Here is an 18475-nt window from a genome sequence, read left to right on the forward strand (position 1 = left end):
ATGGCCCCCCAAATGTCTGTGTGACTTGGCAATTTGTCCCATAAATATCTTTAATATCCTCACAGATCTTTGTATTCCACTAACTCTGAAACCATTGACATCACTATGGTTTAGAGGTGGCTAACAATATTGGTGTATTTAAGTCATCTTTAAGTTCCTCTGCAGGCTATGATCTGAGACAACAGGGTTAAGAACAGGACGTGAGTGTATAATGGAGAGAATATTGTGCTTGGGTCAAAGAACCCTGGCTCTCTCACTGGCAATTTGATAAAATTGCTTACAGGAGCATCAGTTTCTTCCTTTACTCATCAATTATTTATTAAACATCTACAACATGCCAGGTGCTGTTCTTGGGATACACGAGAGAGTGTAACAGAACGTGGGACTCACATTCCATTGCTAGACTTAACCAATATAACTTTCTCTCTTCCAGAGTTGTTTTATGGGTCAAATAAGTTATCATAAGCAAAAGCATTTTATAATGTGCTTCTCTCCTAGGAGCAAATCCTGAGATAAGAATATGAGTGCAAGGGCTTTATTTGGGAGGTACAGGAAACACTGATAGTGGGGATAGGAGATGAGAAAGGGGAAGACAGCCAATAAAAGATGCATTAGCAAGGCAGTCGCCACTGTGGGAAACTGGAAACACCAAAGGGAAATTCTGGGAAATGGTGCAAACACTAGCCCCAGTGATATCCCACTCCAGAGGTAAAGGAGTTGGGGTATTTGTATACCAACTCCTGAGAATCATGAGTTGAGGGCTAGTCCAGGAGATGTTAATGCCCTGGTCCTTCTGGCATGCCACAGGCAGAGCTGTCTTCTGTGATTTTGGAGAGAACTCCCAGCACAGAGATACAGAGTATGGTAATTAGAGTATAGCAACTGGAAATCAGCTGGATCACACTGGAAATGGTAATGGAAATGGAGGAGGATTGTCAGATACAGATGAGTAAAGAATGAACCTATTATCTTCATTACTCTACTGGTCAGATGGGACTGTCTGTCCCCAACCATGTGCCCCAATTTTTAACAACTACCTTCAGGCTAGCTTGTAGTACATTAGTAACTCCTCTTATTAACTAGCTAAATGTGGAAATGGTGCAGACTTAAGTTTCTCAAATTGGAGTTTGTGAGTCCATATAGATGTAGCCTCCATAGAACCCATGAATTCAATGAATTTATAACTTAAGAATTTTTCATTTTGATGATAAACTAAAATGAATTAATACAAACATATTCAGGGATCACCGTGCAACTAATTCATGCCAGGCAATTTCATTTGCATTTGTATCTGGGGTTGTAGTAATGTTGATGCCAAATGAAGATTATAGGCGGCTGGAAAAGAATAAGTGAGAGAACCAAGTCACGATCAGTAATAAGCTATGCTGAAAACAAAATAGCCTCTGTGGTATTATCTTTACATTCAGGGTTGAGCAGAGGTGGTGCATGGATTTAGTCTCTCTATGCACCAACATTTGCCAGCAGTAAATGTAGTACTAAACCCTCAATTAAGGAATTTTTCATTAAATGGCTATATCACAATTTCCCAGGGTATCTATTAAGTGGATTGGATAGAAAAATAATGGATATGTAGTTAAAAAACAGGTTCATTATCAAAAAAGAAGTATAATGCCAATCATGTTAGCAACTCAAACGATGGCTGTCAAGTTTAAAATCAAAGAATCAAGTCAGCTAGTGAAATACTCAGTTTCCAAATAAAGGCTTCTATAATAAAAATCAGGACTTCTGCTTCTGAAAGATGCAGTAGAGGCATTTTCCCTTATTCCTTCCTACTACTAAGTGCAGTTAAAAACATGGGGCATTATATACAAAACAAACATGAGAAAAGTTGGACAGGTGGAGAAAAGAAGGCAGACCAGTTTGGGACCATGAATCCTAAGGAACATGGTCATGAGTTCCCTGAGAGTTCACTTTTGCCTCATCTATCCCAGACTGGTTAGTGGAGGAGCCAGCAACCCAGAAATACCAATGGACACAGACAAAAGAGCCCCAGGAAAAGTCTGCTCTCTCAGGCCAACAGACCAAGAAAGGGCAATCTAGCAGAACAGAAAACTTTTAGACAATAATGGCTCTACTTTCAGCCAAATACCACAGTAAATAAAAAGGCTACAACCCCAGCCCCACCCCCTCCAGTGAAGGTCACAGGGAGAGCCTAGACTTCCATCCTCATTAAGCTGTTACAAGCATCCTAACGCCCCCCCACCAACTCTTCCAAGTGGTGTCTAAGAAGGCTGAGGGGGAAGAGAAACTTTCATCTCCTCCAAGGAGTAAAGAGCCTCTTCCCCCCCTCCCCACAGTGGGCAGGATGTCAGCAAAAGGCCTTGTGGGAGCCTGAATTCCCACCTCCACAGGCGGTAATGAGCAGCCACTCCCCTATGGGTATCTAAGCAGCTAAGTGGAGAGTCCAGGCTTCTCTACTTCCATCCGGCAAGTAACAAGGGAGCACCCCCCTTCTCCCACCAAAGTGGCATCAGAGGAGATCTGCTAAAATTTTAAATTTAAGATTTAAGTGAGATCCAGAGACTCATAAAATGATAACCAAAATATCCAGGTTTCAGTGAAATGCCACTCATACCAAGAACCAGGAAGATCTCAACTTGAATGACAAAAGACAGTCAACAGATGCCCAAGATGTTGGAATTATCTGATAAGGAATTTAAAGCAGCCATTATAAAAATGCTTTGACAAGCAATTATGAACATGCTTGACATAAATGAATAAAAAAAATAGAAAGCCTCAGCAAAGAAATTTAAGATACAAAGAAACATCACATGGAAATTTTAGGATGGAAAAACCCAATAACCAAAATAAAATCAAATAATGATTTAAGGTAAAATAATAACAAAACAATGTAATATAGCCATCATATCATTGTTAATATAAACTTTGACTGATTTTGGATATTGTATTCACTTGGAAATCTACCTGGATTTATAATTGTAAAAGAGCTCTACACACAAGAAGTTTATACTTAGTTCTATGTTTGTACATTTTTAAGTGGCTATAGTTTGAAGTAATATTAATACTAGGAAATTGTGTTTTGTTTTCCTTTAAAAAGGAAACATTTCTTTCAAACAAGAAAACATTTTTTAAATGACATTATAATGCATTATGGGTTAAACTGTGCCTCCCCCACCAAAATTCATATGTTTGTTTGCTTTTTAAAAGTTTATTTATTTTGGGGGGGGGGCAGAGAGGAGAGAGAGAATCTCAAGCTGATGGCACACAGCCTGATGCAGGACTTGATCCCACAACCATGAGGTCATGACCTGAGCCAAAATCAAGAGCCGGACTCTTAAGTGACTGAGCCACCCAGGCACCCCATATATGTTAAGTTTCTAACCTCCAGTATCTCAGAATGTGTCTTTTTTGATACAGGGCCTTTAAAGAGCTAATTAAGGTAACATGAGGTCATATGCGTGGGGCTTAATCCAATATGACTGGTGTCCTTATGAGAAGATGAGCTTAGGACACAGACATGCACAGAGGAAGGACAATGTCCAAACAAAACAGATAGGGATGGCCATGTAAAGCCAGAGAGAGAGGCCTCAGAAGAAATCAATCCCACCAACAACTGGATCTCAGACTTCTGGCCTCCAGAACTGTGAGGAAAATAAATTTCATAGCCACCCAGGCTGTGGTACTTTGCTATGGCAGCCCAAGCACATAGTAATACATAATGCAATTGGAAATGCAATCATTTAATAGACTTTTAATGATATGAAAGAATTATTATAAAATGTTTTAGACGTAATACTATGGCTAAGTTATTGTGGTTATGTTAAAAACACCTTAATTTTTAACAATGCAAGTGAAAAATGTTGGGAAAAACTGGAAATTATCAACCAGGAAAATGAAGAATTTGCTAGGGTATGGTATTCTTTTCCAGTATTTTTTTTCCTAAATTATATCCTAAATTTTTTTCTATTTTTTAACAAATTATTGAAATATAACTTATATTATCATACAATTCACCCATTTAAAGTATACAGTTCAATGGGTTTTACTACATTCACAGAGTGATGCATTCAGCACCATAATTAATTTAAGCACATCATTAATTAATCCTCAAGGAAACCCTACACTCCTTATTTATCACCACTTAACTTTCCCTGTCCCTCATCCCTCCCACCTCTAGGAAACTACTAATCTATAGGTTCTGTTTCTAGAGATTTACCTACACTGGGCATTTCAAATAAATGGGATCACACAACATGGAGTCCTTTGTGACTGGCTTCTTTTGTGTAGCATGTTTTCAAAGTTCATTCATGTTGTAGTATTTATCAGTATTGTATTGTTTTTTATTGCCAAATAATATTCCATTATATTACTTTAATGTAGTATTATATACTAAATTATATTACTAAAAAGTAGTATTATATACTACATTTTGTTTATTTATCAGTTGGGGAACTTTAGGGTTGTTTCCACTTTGTGGCTATTATGCTGCTATGAACATTCATGTACAAGTTTTTGTGTGGCATGTTTTCATTTCTCCTGGGTATGTACCTAGGAGGGGAAAAACTCAGTGTTTAACTATTTGAGGAGAGCCTCCTGACTGTCTCAAAGTGTCTGCACCTCGTAGAATAAGTTGAGAAGTGTCTCCTCCTTTTCTGTATTTTGGAAAAATTTGTGTAGAACTGGTAATAATTATTTAAATGTTTGGTAGAATTAACCAGTACAGCCATCTAGTTCTGGACTTGCTTCCTGGGAAGATTTTTGATTACCAACTCAATCTCTTGTTATAAATCTATTTGGATTTTCGAGTTCTTTTTGAGTCAGTTGTGGTGGTCTGTATCTTTCTAAGAATTTGCCTCTACCTCTCCATGGAAAGCACTTTCCAGATGGATCCACATAGCTTACTCGTCCCTCATCTTCAACTCTTTGCTTAAATGTTACCTTCTCAATGAGCACCCTCCTTACCACTCTCCCGTCAGCACTCTGCGTCCCCTTTCTGCTTCATTTTTTCCTCTGGAACTCAACCCTTTCTCATCTACCATATAACTGACACATTTGTTTAGAGGTTTGGGGCAGAGGAGCACCATGATGAGACTCCTTCTGTTGCCAAGTGGACTAGTAACTCTGGATGCAGGGAGGCCAGTGAGAACCTTGTTGTAATTTCTCAGGTAAGAGATGATCTGGATGGTAGCAGTGGAGAGGGGGAGAAGTGGTTGGATTTAGGACACATTTTAAAGGAGGGCCAATAGCATTTACTAACAGACTGTTTGTTTCTTTTATGCTTTTTTGAATTTAAATTTTAGCTAACATACAGTGTAATATTGGTTTCAGGAGCAGAATTCAATGATTCGTCACTTACATACAACACCTGGTGCTCATCACAAGTGCCCTCCTCTTTTTTTTTTTTTTAATTTTTTAAATGTTTATTGAGAGACAGAGAGCATGAGCAGGGAAGGGGCAGAGAGAGACGAAGACACAGAATCCGAAGCAGGCTCCAGGCTCTGAGCTGTAAGCACAGAGCCCGACGCGGGGCTTGAACTCAAGAACCGCGAGATCATGACCTGAGCTGAAGTCAGATGCTCAGCTGACTGAGCCACCCAGGTGCCCCACAAGTGCCCTCCTTAATACCCATCACCCATCTAGCCCATCTCCCACCCAACTTCCTCCATCAACCTTCAGTTTGTTCTCTGTTGTGCAGAGTTTCTTGCAGTTGTAAAATAGGAGAAGTAGATTCAAAGATTTCAGGTTGATGGCCCCCAAAGACCCTTCCCTCTGTATTTATACAGTTATGCAGCCCCCTTTTGAATCTGGGGTGGGCCAGAGGACTTGATTTAAGCAATAAATGTGGCAAAAGTAAGGCTGGGCCAGTTCTGACCTAACCTTAAAAAGGCCTGGTAGTTTTTGCTTTTATGCTCCTGGGAACCTTGAGCTGCCATGTCTTATGGGAGAAGCAGCATGAAAAGACCATGTAGAGTGGTCACGAGCAGAGGGAAAGGCCCTGAGCCTGCATGTGGAAAAAAAAAGGAAGCTCATCCAGCCCAACCCCCAGTTCACACTCCTGCTGAATGCAGCACACCTGTGACTACCAGCAAGTGCCACAGAGAAACCACTGAGAGAAGCCAAGCCACGTTGACAGAATTGTGAGAAAAAAAAAATAGTTGTTGTAAGATTTGGGGAGAATTGTTATGCAACAATAGAAACATAAAAAGAGGACGCCAAGAATTTTGACCCAAGCACCCAAGAGGATGAAGTTACCATTAACTAGATGGAAAAGACTGTTAGTTAACAGGTTTGGAGAAAAACGTGGGTGGACAGATTATAATCTTACTACTTATAAATGAAAAAGAACATATTTTTCTTCATATATTAGAACAAAATCTTCTTCCTGGATTTTCCAAGGCCAGAAAAAGCCATTTTAGGAGCACCTTTTTGGAGAGTGACATCAGTGATTAAGGAACTGTTTAGCATTTTTTTCTTTCCAGCTTCTGAAGCTCTGTTGACAATCAGTGAAATCCCCATCAAGGCAGAGAAAAACCCAGTTTTTTTCCAGCTTTGCCACTGTGGTTTCAGGGCTTCAGTGACTCTAGCATGTAAAGGAGAGACCACTGTGCTTGCTTTCTCTCCCGCCTTCCACAACTGGTCACGGTGAACCACTGCGGGCTTGGCTGACGGGCTTCTGGAAGCTGAGAGCAGAGTCTTGGAGGGAGGCTCTTGCCAGTTTTAGATTTAATCCTTCCTGTGGCCATACACTTCAGAGACAGCAGTATATGGGCAAAGAAAAACTGCCTGGTTAATCTGGTCAGCCTGTAGGTCTCTGATGATAGGCATCTGCGTTAATACCTTATGAATTTGAACCCAAATTAAGTGTTGGGGAAAAGTGGTGTATTCATTAAGAATTCCTAATGTCCCAGGGCAAATATTAATGTAAAAGGATTACTCTTATGCGGTCAACCTCCCATTCACTCACTCCCACCTATATAGCTCACCATGTTTACACACCCACATCTCCTTTCCCTGCTTAATCTGCATTTGGGGAAGGCTTAGAACATAGCTAAAGTAAAAGAAATTAATCATATTCACAGGGGGTCATTTTTTCTGGGCTCAATCTTTTCTTGGACTAGTGTTCCTGGGAGGGGGGCCCGTAGTCCCCTTTTGGTCCTTCACCCCATGACTAACCACTACAAGCTTAAGTTGGATAGGAGACTGGGCTTCATGGCACAAAGGGATTCACAATGTTGAGCAATTGTAGGGTTTATGTAAAAAAAAAAAAAAGTTGATTTTAATAAACATTTTAGTTAAACGTTAAAAGTTAATAGACATTTTAAGAAAAATGTTGGGAGGCATTTAAAAAAAAAATTAACCACAAAATTATGCTGGGGATATCTAGGCTTGAGAGGTGGCATTCTGAAGTGGGTGCCATATGAAGTTGTTATGCATGGTCATGGTGGACATGTGTTCATGACATGGGAACACTGGCTACCATTGTTTCGGTCTCTTCAAATCTCTTAACTTCATAACACACCTTTGGCTATGGTCTCTTCCCAGTCCCATTAACACAATTCCAGTTTCTTTCTCTTAAGGAGTCCCTCAATCCTTGATGGAGAGCTGCTATTTAGCTTGTTTATTCCCTACCTCCTTAAAAGTATGCACTTGTCTCCTGCTGTCGGGTGCCTGTCATCACTGACTTGGCTATGAACTTCCTTCCACTTTTTTTTTTTTAATTTTAATGTTTTATTTATTTTTGAGAGAGAGAGAGAAAGAGAGACAGAGTATGAGTGGGGGAGGGGCAGAGAGAGAGGGAGACAGAATCCACAGCAGGCTCCAGGCTCTGAGTTGTCAGCACAGAGCCTGACATGGGGCTCAAACTCAGGAACCGTGAGATAATGACTTGAGCCAAAGTCAGCACTTAATCAGCTGAGCCTCCCAGGCTCTCTTCCTTCCAGTTTTGCGGCACATCCAGCCTTATCACTTGGAGAATATTCAATCAGATATTATGGATTAAGATGGTTCATCAGGAGCACAAGGCAGGAAGAGACTCCAGTGCAGGTCACAAGTAGACTGGTGAATTCATCCTCTCAATCAGAAGAGGGTATAAATGCCTCCTGGCCAAGAGTATGTAGAATGGATTGTTTCTTAGTTTCAAGTCCCCAAGAAGCAACCCTGAGACAGGGTGGCAAGTACAAACAGTTCATCTGGGAGATGACCCCATGAATCATAAAACAGGGGCACTAAGAAGGGAATAGGGAAGGGAAAAAAGTCAACACAAGGTGTATTAATAAGTCAACTGCCACAGGCGGCAACTGAAGCTTAACTTCTATGGAAAATCTCTCAAACACACTGTGAAACACACACCCGACTTATACCACCCAAGAAGCAAAGGAACTAGTATGCTCATACAACTTCTGTTCATCAACTGTGAGCTGCTTCTGGGCTGTGCTGATTCCCTGACACTTCTGGCCTGCTGTGTGCAGGGACAGTGCAGTTTTCTATGGCTCCAGAACAAGTCCTGAGGCATAGAGGTGCAGATACTAGCCTTTACATGTTGTCTGGGGGCACTCTGCAATGGAGGATCAATGGGCAATGGCTATGGTCTGCCCTAGGACACCTGCTCAGCTGGCTTTCAAGGGCAAGTAAGACCTCACAGTGCTCATTGCAGGGATCTGTACCCTGAGAAAACAGATGCTGACTGTATTGTTAGTCTGTTAGTACTAAGATTTCCACAGAAGTCTTAGGATAAAATATATGTACTGAACAACATTAGCTGAACCAATAATAAATGAGGTAATTCTTATTAAGTCTGGACATCTTCCTATGACATTATTAAGTGAAAATGGCAGGTTATATAAACCCGTTTTGGTGCTAAAAACACAGAAAATGTATGCATAAAAAGGTCATAAAGGGTACAAGATAAAGTGTTAACTGTTGTCTCTAGGGAAGTGGAGTTATGAGTTTTGTTTTGTTTTGTTTTGTTGCTTTCCTATTTTCTGATTTTTTTTTTTTTGTAATGAGCATGAATTGCTTTTATAATAACAATGACCAGATTAAAAAAAAAATCCACAGGGGTGCCTGGGTGGCTCAGTTGGTTAAGCATCAGACTCTTGATTTTGGCTCAGGTCATGATCTCACAGTTTATGAGTTTGAGCCCCACGTCGGGCTCCGCACTGGCAGTGAGGAGCCTGCTTGGGACTCTCAGTCTCTCTGCCCTCCCACCCCTCCATGCACCCTATCTCTCTCTCAAAAATAAGTAAACATTTAAAAAATCCACAATAATTTAATACAATCTCAAGATTCAAGAATAATTTCCGCACTTTTCTAAATCTTCCCTTCTTCACAGCCTCCTTTCCTCCCTCCCCCTCCTACCAGTGCTTCAAAACAGCCAAACCTTGCATATTTGCTGGTAACTACAATGCACCATCACTGCCTCTCAAACATGGGAGAAAGTGAGGAATTAGGCAAAAAAGACTTTTGAGCAGCCAACAAAGAGGTTCCTATAGCCATAAACTACAATTCATCCATTTTTGCTCACAGATAAGCACCACAGACTAGCATTTAGGACGGATTTATACATACATCGATATTGGACTTCAACTTCCTGTTTAGAAGCAGCAGTGAAAATCTGAGAAAGGGTCTGCTCTGGGCAGACACACAGGAGGCAGGGAGGAGAGGCAGAGCTGACAAGCGAGAAGGACAGTCCTGGACAAGACCTTCATGCCTCATCAGACAGCATGGACACTCTAGGCTCCTTTAAGGTAGAGCACATGGCCTCCATCTCCTCGCCCTTCCAGAAGATTCCCATTTCCAAACCCAGAGCAGGATTGCAGTGATGGCCTTGAGGGATCCAGACCAGGCTTATTTGTACTCAAGAGAACCGAGCATCCAATGATCAGGTCTTAAAAGGAAATGGAATATAGGCAGACGGTAAGTTCATCCATGTTAAAATACTGCTTCAGAATCTTGGTGATATAAACCAGACTAGGGAATGAAGTTACTTTCTTATCTATTTCTTTCGACTCTTTCTACTTTTGTGTGAAATGAGGTTGATTTTATATCTGTCAATATCCTCTGGTTCTGGTATCTGCTCTTTAATATCTGATCTTATCACTAAGGCACTTATACTGCCCATTACGTTGGTGCCTCAGTGATTCTGAATATCACTTTTTTTCCCTCCTGGTTTGACAATATTCCTTAAATTTAAAAACAAAAAAAAAAAAAAAAAAAAAAAAGAAAGAAAGAAAGAAAAAAGAAATTGGAGAATGAAGCTTTAACAAACTGTTCTTGGAGGGGCTGTGCTCTTTTATACTGACCAGTTTTTAAAATCTTCATAAAAGGGTCTTTAACAAGCCCAAACTTTTAAATACGAGTAGAATAAAGTCAAAAGAAGATGAAAAGAAATGGCATTCCTGGTGAAATAGGTCAGATGATTTTCAGACTCCAAAGTGTCCTGATAGTTTTACGTGATCCAGTCCAGTTCCTCAAAAAACTCTGCCAACAGGTAACAGGTCTTTGAAAGCTTTTGAAGCCAAAGGCTCCCCACCAGCCAGCCCATCACTTACTAAGTTCTCAGCCTCATTAAGAATGAGAAACAGATATCATGGCACCAACCTGTCTACGAGAACACAGCGAGACAAATGTAATTGCCTGTACAAGGAATATAAATCAGCAACTCCCAAATCATTCATATTTACACCCACTCCATTTTGGTTGTCTTTCCTTTATAATTTGGCCATACATCGATGTCAAGTATATAATTTCATCTGGGGCTTTATCAGTTACCGCCCGAGCCATGATTATATGGTGCAGGGAACTTCCTCTCCCTGAGTGAGTCTATCTTTAGTATCTTCTTGATAGCCACTTCTTACACATAAAATCAAAAGAAAAGTCTTGGTTTTCTTATGTGGCTCCAGAATCACTAACTATAACATTTAGAAGCAATTTATCAGCTGAAACCATTGAGTTTTCAGCTGCCACTACAGTTTTTCAAACCAAAGCGGTCTTACTCCTTCCCTTTGTTAGTTTTTATCAACTCGCAATAAACATTTTAGGGATTTTGATACTGGCCATTCAATCACGAGCTAAGTTCAACTTTCATCATGTTAGTGTCCAGGCCTAACTGCACAAAGACAGGTTTTGAACTATCAGAATCATAGCAACAAAGATAAAGGGATGATTTCTGGAAGAAGTAACTTTTTACAAACAAAATAAAAAATGGCTCTCCAATCTAGGATTCAAAAGATTAATTTATTAGTCTGAGAAGAGGAGTCACACACTGTACCCAGTAATATGCTTCTTTTATTTTTGTGCCTTTATCTTAAAAATATATTTAAACAGGAAACAAAGATAATATTGAATTTTCCCATAAATTTTGCTTTCTTATTTACAGTGTTACATTGTAAATAACATTCCATTATACACAAATTAGGGACTGTGCATTACTGTATGTTCTCTTTACATATTCTTTCATAATATAGTACATATAGCTCGAAGATATGCAGTATTTAAGCTTAGAAAAGCTTGAGGAAAGAAGTACAAACTTTATCAATAAGACTATTATTTAAAAAGGTTCTGACCTTAATTCTCTGCTAGATTGTTTCACTGAAACCATTCTTTGTTAAAGAAAAATGCCCCATATGAGGGATGAGAATAACAGTTTAAGTTACCACAGGATCCACTTAAACTGGTTAACAAATAAAACACTGTATCACTTATTACTGTTATTAAATGGAGCACTACCACTGTCAAATCATTTAAACAAGTAGATTTACTCTTCAGTTCGGACACATTACATCAACAACAGCTGGTACCTCTTTATGAAATCAAAAATGTTTCCTGCAACTCTAGGTTTTACTTGTAAACAGTAAAGCACACATTTTGTGAAGATGATTTAGTCATTCCCGGTCTTAGGTTACACAGTAAGGAGTTTCTATTTCATCAGGGGAGAAGCAAGCACACGCACTGCACACACACGCACATACACACGCACACTCAGTCCTGTCACCTGCCGAAGACCTGCATGTCACTAAGCGCTAACCACGGCAGCACTAGTGTCGCGAGCAGTGCACGAGGCTGCAACAGGAATTATAAAATGGCGAAGATAAAACATCCAAGTTCAGTTAAAAACCCCGAAAAGCTCAGGTTCTGAAATGCCTCTCAGACGCTTCATGCTCAGCCTGAGGGTCAGTTCACTGGGCTCTCCAGGCGGCAAACCCCACCTTCGATTGCCACGGACTGTCCTGCCACTGCACCGGGAGGGAGTCTTGAAATGTGAGTCTGCAGAGAGGGAGACAGGAGAGCGTTAGAAGTGCCAGCTGTGTCCTCCCATATGTGACAAGGATGGAGGAAATACTGGAGTGACACAGCCTCTCTTTGCTTCTCAGTATCTACAGAACATGAGGGTGGTAACCTTTAAGTGCAGAGAGATCTTGTTTGTTCAAATCCTGCAGGGAATGTTTACTGAGCAACTACTATATGCTAAGCATAGCACTAGCAAGTAGAGATACAGATTGAACAAGAACTTAGAATTTCATCGTATTCAGAATAGTCATGGTTTTAACGCCAACTATATTAAGTATATTCTAGTTCCTCTGAAAACTAGTAATTTATATACATTTTGTCTTCTGAACATTCAAAGCAACTGAGAATACCCGATTCATGTTTATATTTTATTCCCTAAAGGATTTGAATAACTTGCAAAAATTCAGACAATTCAACAACCTAAAAAGTGAGGCGATGAGAGAAAAGAAAAATAAGAGCTTATGAAATAAGGTAAAGACAGGCATGAGATTACCATGCAATTCTAGCCTGAGTTCTGTACCTGTGCTAGAGGCAGACTGTTGCCCTGTCTCTCAGCATCCTCATTCCACGACCAGATAGGTGGTTCATGTGTGTGTTCACAGCCTCACAACAAACCAACTGCTCAGAGGAGAACTCCTGTTCCCGGTACGAGGTCTGGGAACTATTTCTCTTACAGGGCTTCATACACACTGGGTACCATGTTTTGTGGGTGAGTGAAGACATCAGTTGTACAACAAGGAGTTTTGTAGGGCTGAGTGTTAACATCACTCAAAGGAGGCTGGCTCTGAGCAGAAGATAGTAAAAGCTGTTCCATAAAGGGTCAGGATGATGTCAGCCAGGAATTCTTTTTTTTTTTTTTGACCATCTGGCTTAATCCAGGGATAGATAAATGTTGGGAGTTTCTAAGAAGAACAGAAGGACTGCATATCCCTTTAGGTAATCCTCTCTAATTCTGCTACTCTAAACAAGTTTTTCCTAAGGACTGAACTGAAGTAAGTTCAAGCCCAAGGTGAGGCTGTTAGATGCTAGTGAAGTGGCGAAGTCTAGAATGGGAATGACATCCTCTCATGCAACCAAATGTGAAACAAGCCTGTTTTAGATGGAGTAACAGCTAAGCTAACTCTGTTGTAGTTTGAGCGTGGACACTATTCTTTAATCTCACCACACAAATCCCATTAGAGTAGCTGACATACATCAACAACTTGGAAAGTTCTAGAGAATGGGAAATGTTCTTTGGGCACTTAGTTTTTCTGTGTGCAAGGCAGGAAGCAACCTGTAACCTACAGGGGGGTGAGGTCTGTTGCCTCAGGTGGAGAGCTGGGTGAGGCAGTCTCTGTGGTATCTCCTGGGATATGAGGATCAGTGAGTTCACTCACCATACTCATGCTTCTAGGAACCCTGTCCCAAAATCTGGCCTCATTGCTGCATTTGAGGGCCAAACTTGGGTCTCACCATATGGATATATTGTACCCGAGAAGTCCCCAGTAGGAAAACTTGTAGCTCTTTTGTTTCTTGTGGTGCCTCATTAATCTAGCAGGAGTTAGAACAGGGTGTGTTGTTCAATTCTGCTGCCCAGAAGTCCTTGTCACATCAGGCACAAAAATCTCAATTCTCACAATTCTCAGTGTTGATACAGCCACTTTTATTCTTCCAGAAATTTCTTAACATGAGGTAAAAGAGAATTTTCTCCCCAGTTATCATTCATCAGTTTTTTAAAAAGTTTCTTCTAAACAAGAAAGATCCCTGGAAGAGTAGATAGAGGTCCCTCAGTCAATTTCATCCCTAATCTCACCCCCTACAGTCATAAACACCATCATGCAGCTATGACAGGGATCGAAAATGTGGAAAACAGCATGGGGGTTCCTCAAAAACTTAAACATAAAATTACCATGTGGTCCAACAATTCCACTTATGGATATATATCCCAAACAAGTGAAAGCAGGGACTTAAAAAGGTATTTCTAGACCCATGTTCCTAGTGACCTTATTCACAATAGCCAAAAGGTGGAAACAACCCAGGAGTTCATAACACAATGTGATACATAGTATATATAGCAATGGAACATTATTCAGCCCTAAAAAGGAAGGAAACTGTGACACACAGTACAATATGGATGAACTTTGAAGATGTTATACTAAGTGAAATAAGCCAGCTACAAAAGGACAAATATTGTAGGGTTCCACCTATATGAGGTGTCTATTAGTCAAATTCATAGCGACAGAAAACAGAATGGTGGTTGCCAGGGGTTGGGGGAAGGGTAATGGGAAGTCACTGTTTAATGGGTACAAAGTTTCAGTTTGAGGAGATGAAAAGTTCTGGAGACAGATGGTGGTGATGGTTATAAAACAGCATGAATATACTAAATACTGCTGAACTGCGCACTCAAAAATGGATCAAATGGTAAATTTTGTTATGTAAATTTTACCATAATAACAATAAAAGAATAAAGCAGAAATGACAATTTCTGACCTGGACCAGAGTAGTAGTCCATATGATAGTATTAAGAGAAGGGGCTAGTTAGGAATGAATCTACAATGCAGAGCCCCGTAGAAGAAACATTAACACCATCAGGTTCTGTTCACAAATAGGCTGGAATTCTCCAATCAGGTTCATTAAAATATCTGTCCCTAAAAGAGTAGCTCACAGGAAAACCTGTCTTCATGTTTCCCAGAGATTCAGGGAGAATACAATGGGACCTCCTGGCAGGCCTGGTGGTCCAGGCACCAGAGGCTACAGAGAATAAATTAATTGTTTAAAGATCAAAGAGTGAACATATGTCCAAGCAGATGGCCTGCAACTTGACCAGGGGGATGTTGGTCTTAAAGCAACTGATTTCCTGCTGACCAAAGAAAAGACCAGAGCTAGAAGGAAGAAATTCTTGCCCCACGGACCAGGGGACTTGATAACAATCCCTTGAGATTTACAAAAACACAGATGGCCAATTTAAACTTATCTCTGACACTCCCATCCCCACCAGGTTTACGACAGAAGAACAACTAAATAAACTGAACTGAACTGCAAAGTCTCTAGGAGAGTTAGAAAGGAAAAGAAAAAGGATTGGAAAAGATGATAGTGGTCTTGAGATAATCTGTTAACAGTACATGGCAAAATATTTCGAAAATACATGGAGATTTGTATAAATTTTGCTGTTTACATAGGACGGAAATGCTCAACTAGACAAACTAGCTAAGATTAACTTCTTAAATCATCATCTAGTCAGGAGGGATTTTGTGATTGCAAAACACATTGGCGTGATCTTGGTGTTGGGAGGAATACAATGGCCAACAATCCATCCAAATGTCGGTACTTCCCCAGTTTCATCCATCAACATGATCTTCTGATTCATCAGAAAATCACTGCCCTTGGTCTGCAAAAGTTTGAGCCGGAAGAATTTGAAGCTTTCTTTGGAAATTTCAATGGAGCATCAAATCACATTATAAACAGTGGGAGCTGTTTAAGAGAATGTTTATATGAGTGTTTATCTTGAAAAGTTCTTTTAGAGAAGTGGGTTTGAATTCCTCTTGTAGCTAAAAATAGACCATTTTCTATAATGAATTTATATGTCACCATTTAAAAGCACAATAAAGTATTTTATATTGTCTGAGGACTGTGTAGATTCTTGGGTACCCTATAATCATTAAGAACTTAACAAGGTGTCTTTTTTTTTTTTAATTTTTTTTAATGTTTATTTACTTCTGAGGCAGAGAGAGACAGAGCATGAGTGGGGGAGGGTCAGAGAGAGAGGGAGACACAAAATCTGAAGCAGGCTTCAGGCTCCGAGCTGTCAGCACAGAGCCCGACGCGGGGCTCGAACTCACAAACCGTGAGATCATGACCTGAGCCGAAGTCAGTCGCTCAACCGACTGAGCCACCCAGGCGCCCCATAACAAGGTGTCTTTAAGGCAATTTAAAAAGCAATGTATTTTTATTGAAATTTATAACTAATGATAAATAACATATAAAATTATACATGAAAAAACAGCAGACAGGTTCATTTTGGGCTATTTTCCTCCACTTCTTGCTGCATGCCCCACTCATACACTTAACCATGACTCCATGTCTGTCATGTCCTTTTCTGGTTCTTTCTCATGTAAAGACTCCGTTGACTGGATCCTCAACTCAAACTAGAAGCTCTTCTTCTAGCTCTAATGGCACCCATCTGAGCATTTCTCGTCCTGTGATGTAACTGTCTTGGTTTTGGTTTGCTTTTAATTTTTAAGTCTCTGTCATGGAAAGTCAATTGGAGACAGGAGCTTGTCTTACACGTACCTCTATATTCCTTGCACCTGTCAAAATGCTTGGCCTAGAACGTTCGCACACTCTGGAAATGCTCACTGAGTGAAGTGACTAAAATACACCCTCAAGGGCTATACTTACACAGTCTCAGGTGCTTTAACGTGTGTGACCAACCAGTTTGATTAAAAAGTGAATCAAACTAGTTGTCATAGTAAAGATTCTTTTAAACAGATTTTTTTAAAGTAAAGACTAAACTTTTCAATTTTCCAAGTGATTATGTTTTTAGAATAAGATGGAGTTTTAGATTTCTCAGATGCTAACAGCTCCACACCAGTGGAACCCAATGGCCTTGTACTCACAATTCTCTGCTTTCTTGCTCATTCCCTGACTGACACAGAGATCCTTGAGGTTAACATTCCTTGAAGAATTATCTACTTCAAAATTAAACTAATTCACAGCCAATATTCTTAGGCCTGTATCTTGCTATAAAATCAAATACATTGTATAATAACATATTTAGCCTAAGATTTCAAAATGAGAAAGTTAAAGAAAAAATATTACAGAAATTGTATAATTCCTTGATGTCCTAATCACAATCTAAGTAGTAGCTGAGACTTCCTATCATTCATATTCATGTCTTTAAATCTCTGAAGACCACCTTAGTGACTGCTCTTTTGTGGTTTCTAGGAAAACTGTAAGCACACAATTTAATTTTAAAAGTCTCAAAGCCTTTATTTAGTGGTTATATTTTAATCCATCTTTCCACTCTTAGAATTGTTGCGATCTGCCACAAAAGTCAAGGAAAGAGCCTCTTAAACAAGTTTATCCTCCTTCAGTGGGGTTAGAAAAATAAAATCTGGACAGACACAGTCCAAAAAAAGCTCTTGGAAATATTTTATTCATTGGTTTCATAATTCTGAGGGTTTGGTTTTCTGTTTTTAAAAAATAGAGGTTGCAGCAAGATAGCACAGTCAAAGCAATACAGACATTTACAAATAGAACAAATGACACTGAAAAAAAACACTCTGCACAGACTTAAGAAACAGTATTTCAAAACAGAGAAGAGGTGTTTTTATCAACCAGAAGCTTAAACAGTACGTGCGATACACAACATATTATGCCCAATTCTAAGGTTAATCTACAGAGACAGTTTATCATGATGGCTGTGTGCATGGGTTACTGAATCAGAGCATCTCAGGTTCTGGGCCATTTCTTCTTCTTCTTCTTCTTGGACACATGGAAGGACTACATTTCTGTTTCCTTTCAGTTAGGTGTGGCTATGTGACTGAATCAGGCCAGTGGACTAAAGTGGTATGAGCCACTACCAGGCTTTGCAGAAAATCTTCCTATGCACTATTCTCCATGCTCTTTTCTCTGATGACGTTGAGGCCCATGTGCTATAAGGAGCTTGGACCCTGGTTCACAACTTGGGAGGAGAGCATCCTGTTAATCCTAATCCCCAATTTGGATTTTACATGAATGAGAAACACACTTCTTATTGTATTTGAGCAACTACACATTTTGGGGGTTCCTTCTTAGAGCAGCTAGTGCTATCTTACCCAATAATACAGGCCTCTGCACTTACTAGCTGCATAATCTCTGTTGGCTACTTAACTTCTTAGGCTCCATTTCTAAAATGGATATATATAATAGTAGCATTTATGATCAGGTTGATAAGGACTATATGAGATATTGCATGCAATGAAAACATGTGTCAATAAATGTTAGGTTACTGTTATTTAAACAAACACATAGCCATAGAACAAAACATTACATAGCACAATCTCTATTATAGATTTTTGGATAGCCCAGAATTGAGGAATTCTATTTTAAAAGTTTTATAGTTTGCAAAAATAGAATGAGGTATTTTAAAGAAAAGTTAGCTGCATGCTAAAAGGTAAGGTTCAGGAAAATTGACATTTTTAGGTCAGTATTTTTGATAGGGGCTATTTTGCTGCTACAGATAAAA

General features: G+C 39.7%; 1 protein-coding gene across 10 annotated transcripts in view; it reads right to left on the reverse strand.

Annotated features, from left to right (window-relative positions):
• TASP1 (taspase 1) overlaps positions 1-18475 on the reverse strand; it is a 298108-nt gene that overhangs the window by 15967 nt on the left and 263666 nt on the right. For 4 of the 10 annotated variants that reach the window (XM_045053886.1, XM_003983788.5, XM_045053883.1 and 1 more), the window contains one exon: positions 11199-12246. The exons of 2 other annotated variants lie outside the window; for them this stretch is intronic. In XM_045053886.1, coding sequence (XP_044909821.1) covers positions 12086-12246 — 161 coding nt within the window. In that variant the 3' untranslated portion in view covers positions 11199-12085. Of the gene's footprint in view, positions 1-1240; positions 1336-11198; positions 12247-18475 lie in introns of those variants that run through there. 4 more of the 10 variants (XR_002741054.2, XR_006595386.1, XM_045053885.1 and 1 more) reach the window with 3 other exon arrangements.

The sequence above is a fragment of the Felis catus genome, chromosome A3 (genome assembly GCF_018350175.1).
Source record: "Felis catus isolate Fca126 chromosome A3, F.catus_Fca126_mat1.0, whole genome shotgun sequence".
In the NCBI taxonomy this organism is placed as follows: domain Eukaryota; kingdom Metazoa; phylum Chordata; class Mammalia; order Carnivora; family Felidae; genus Felis; species Felis catus.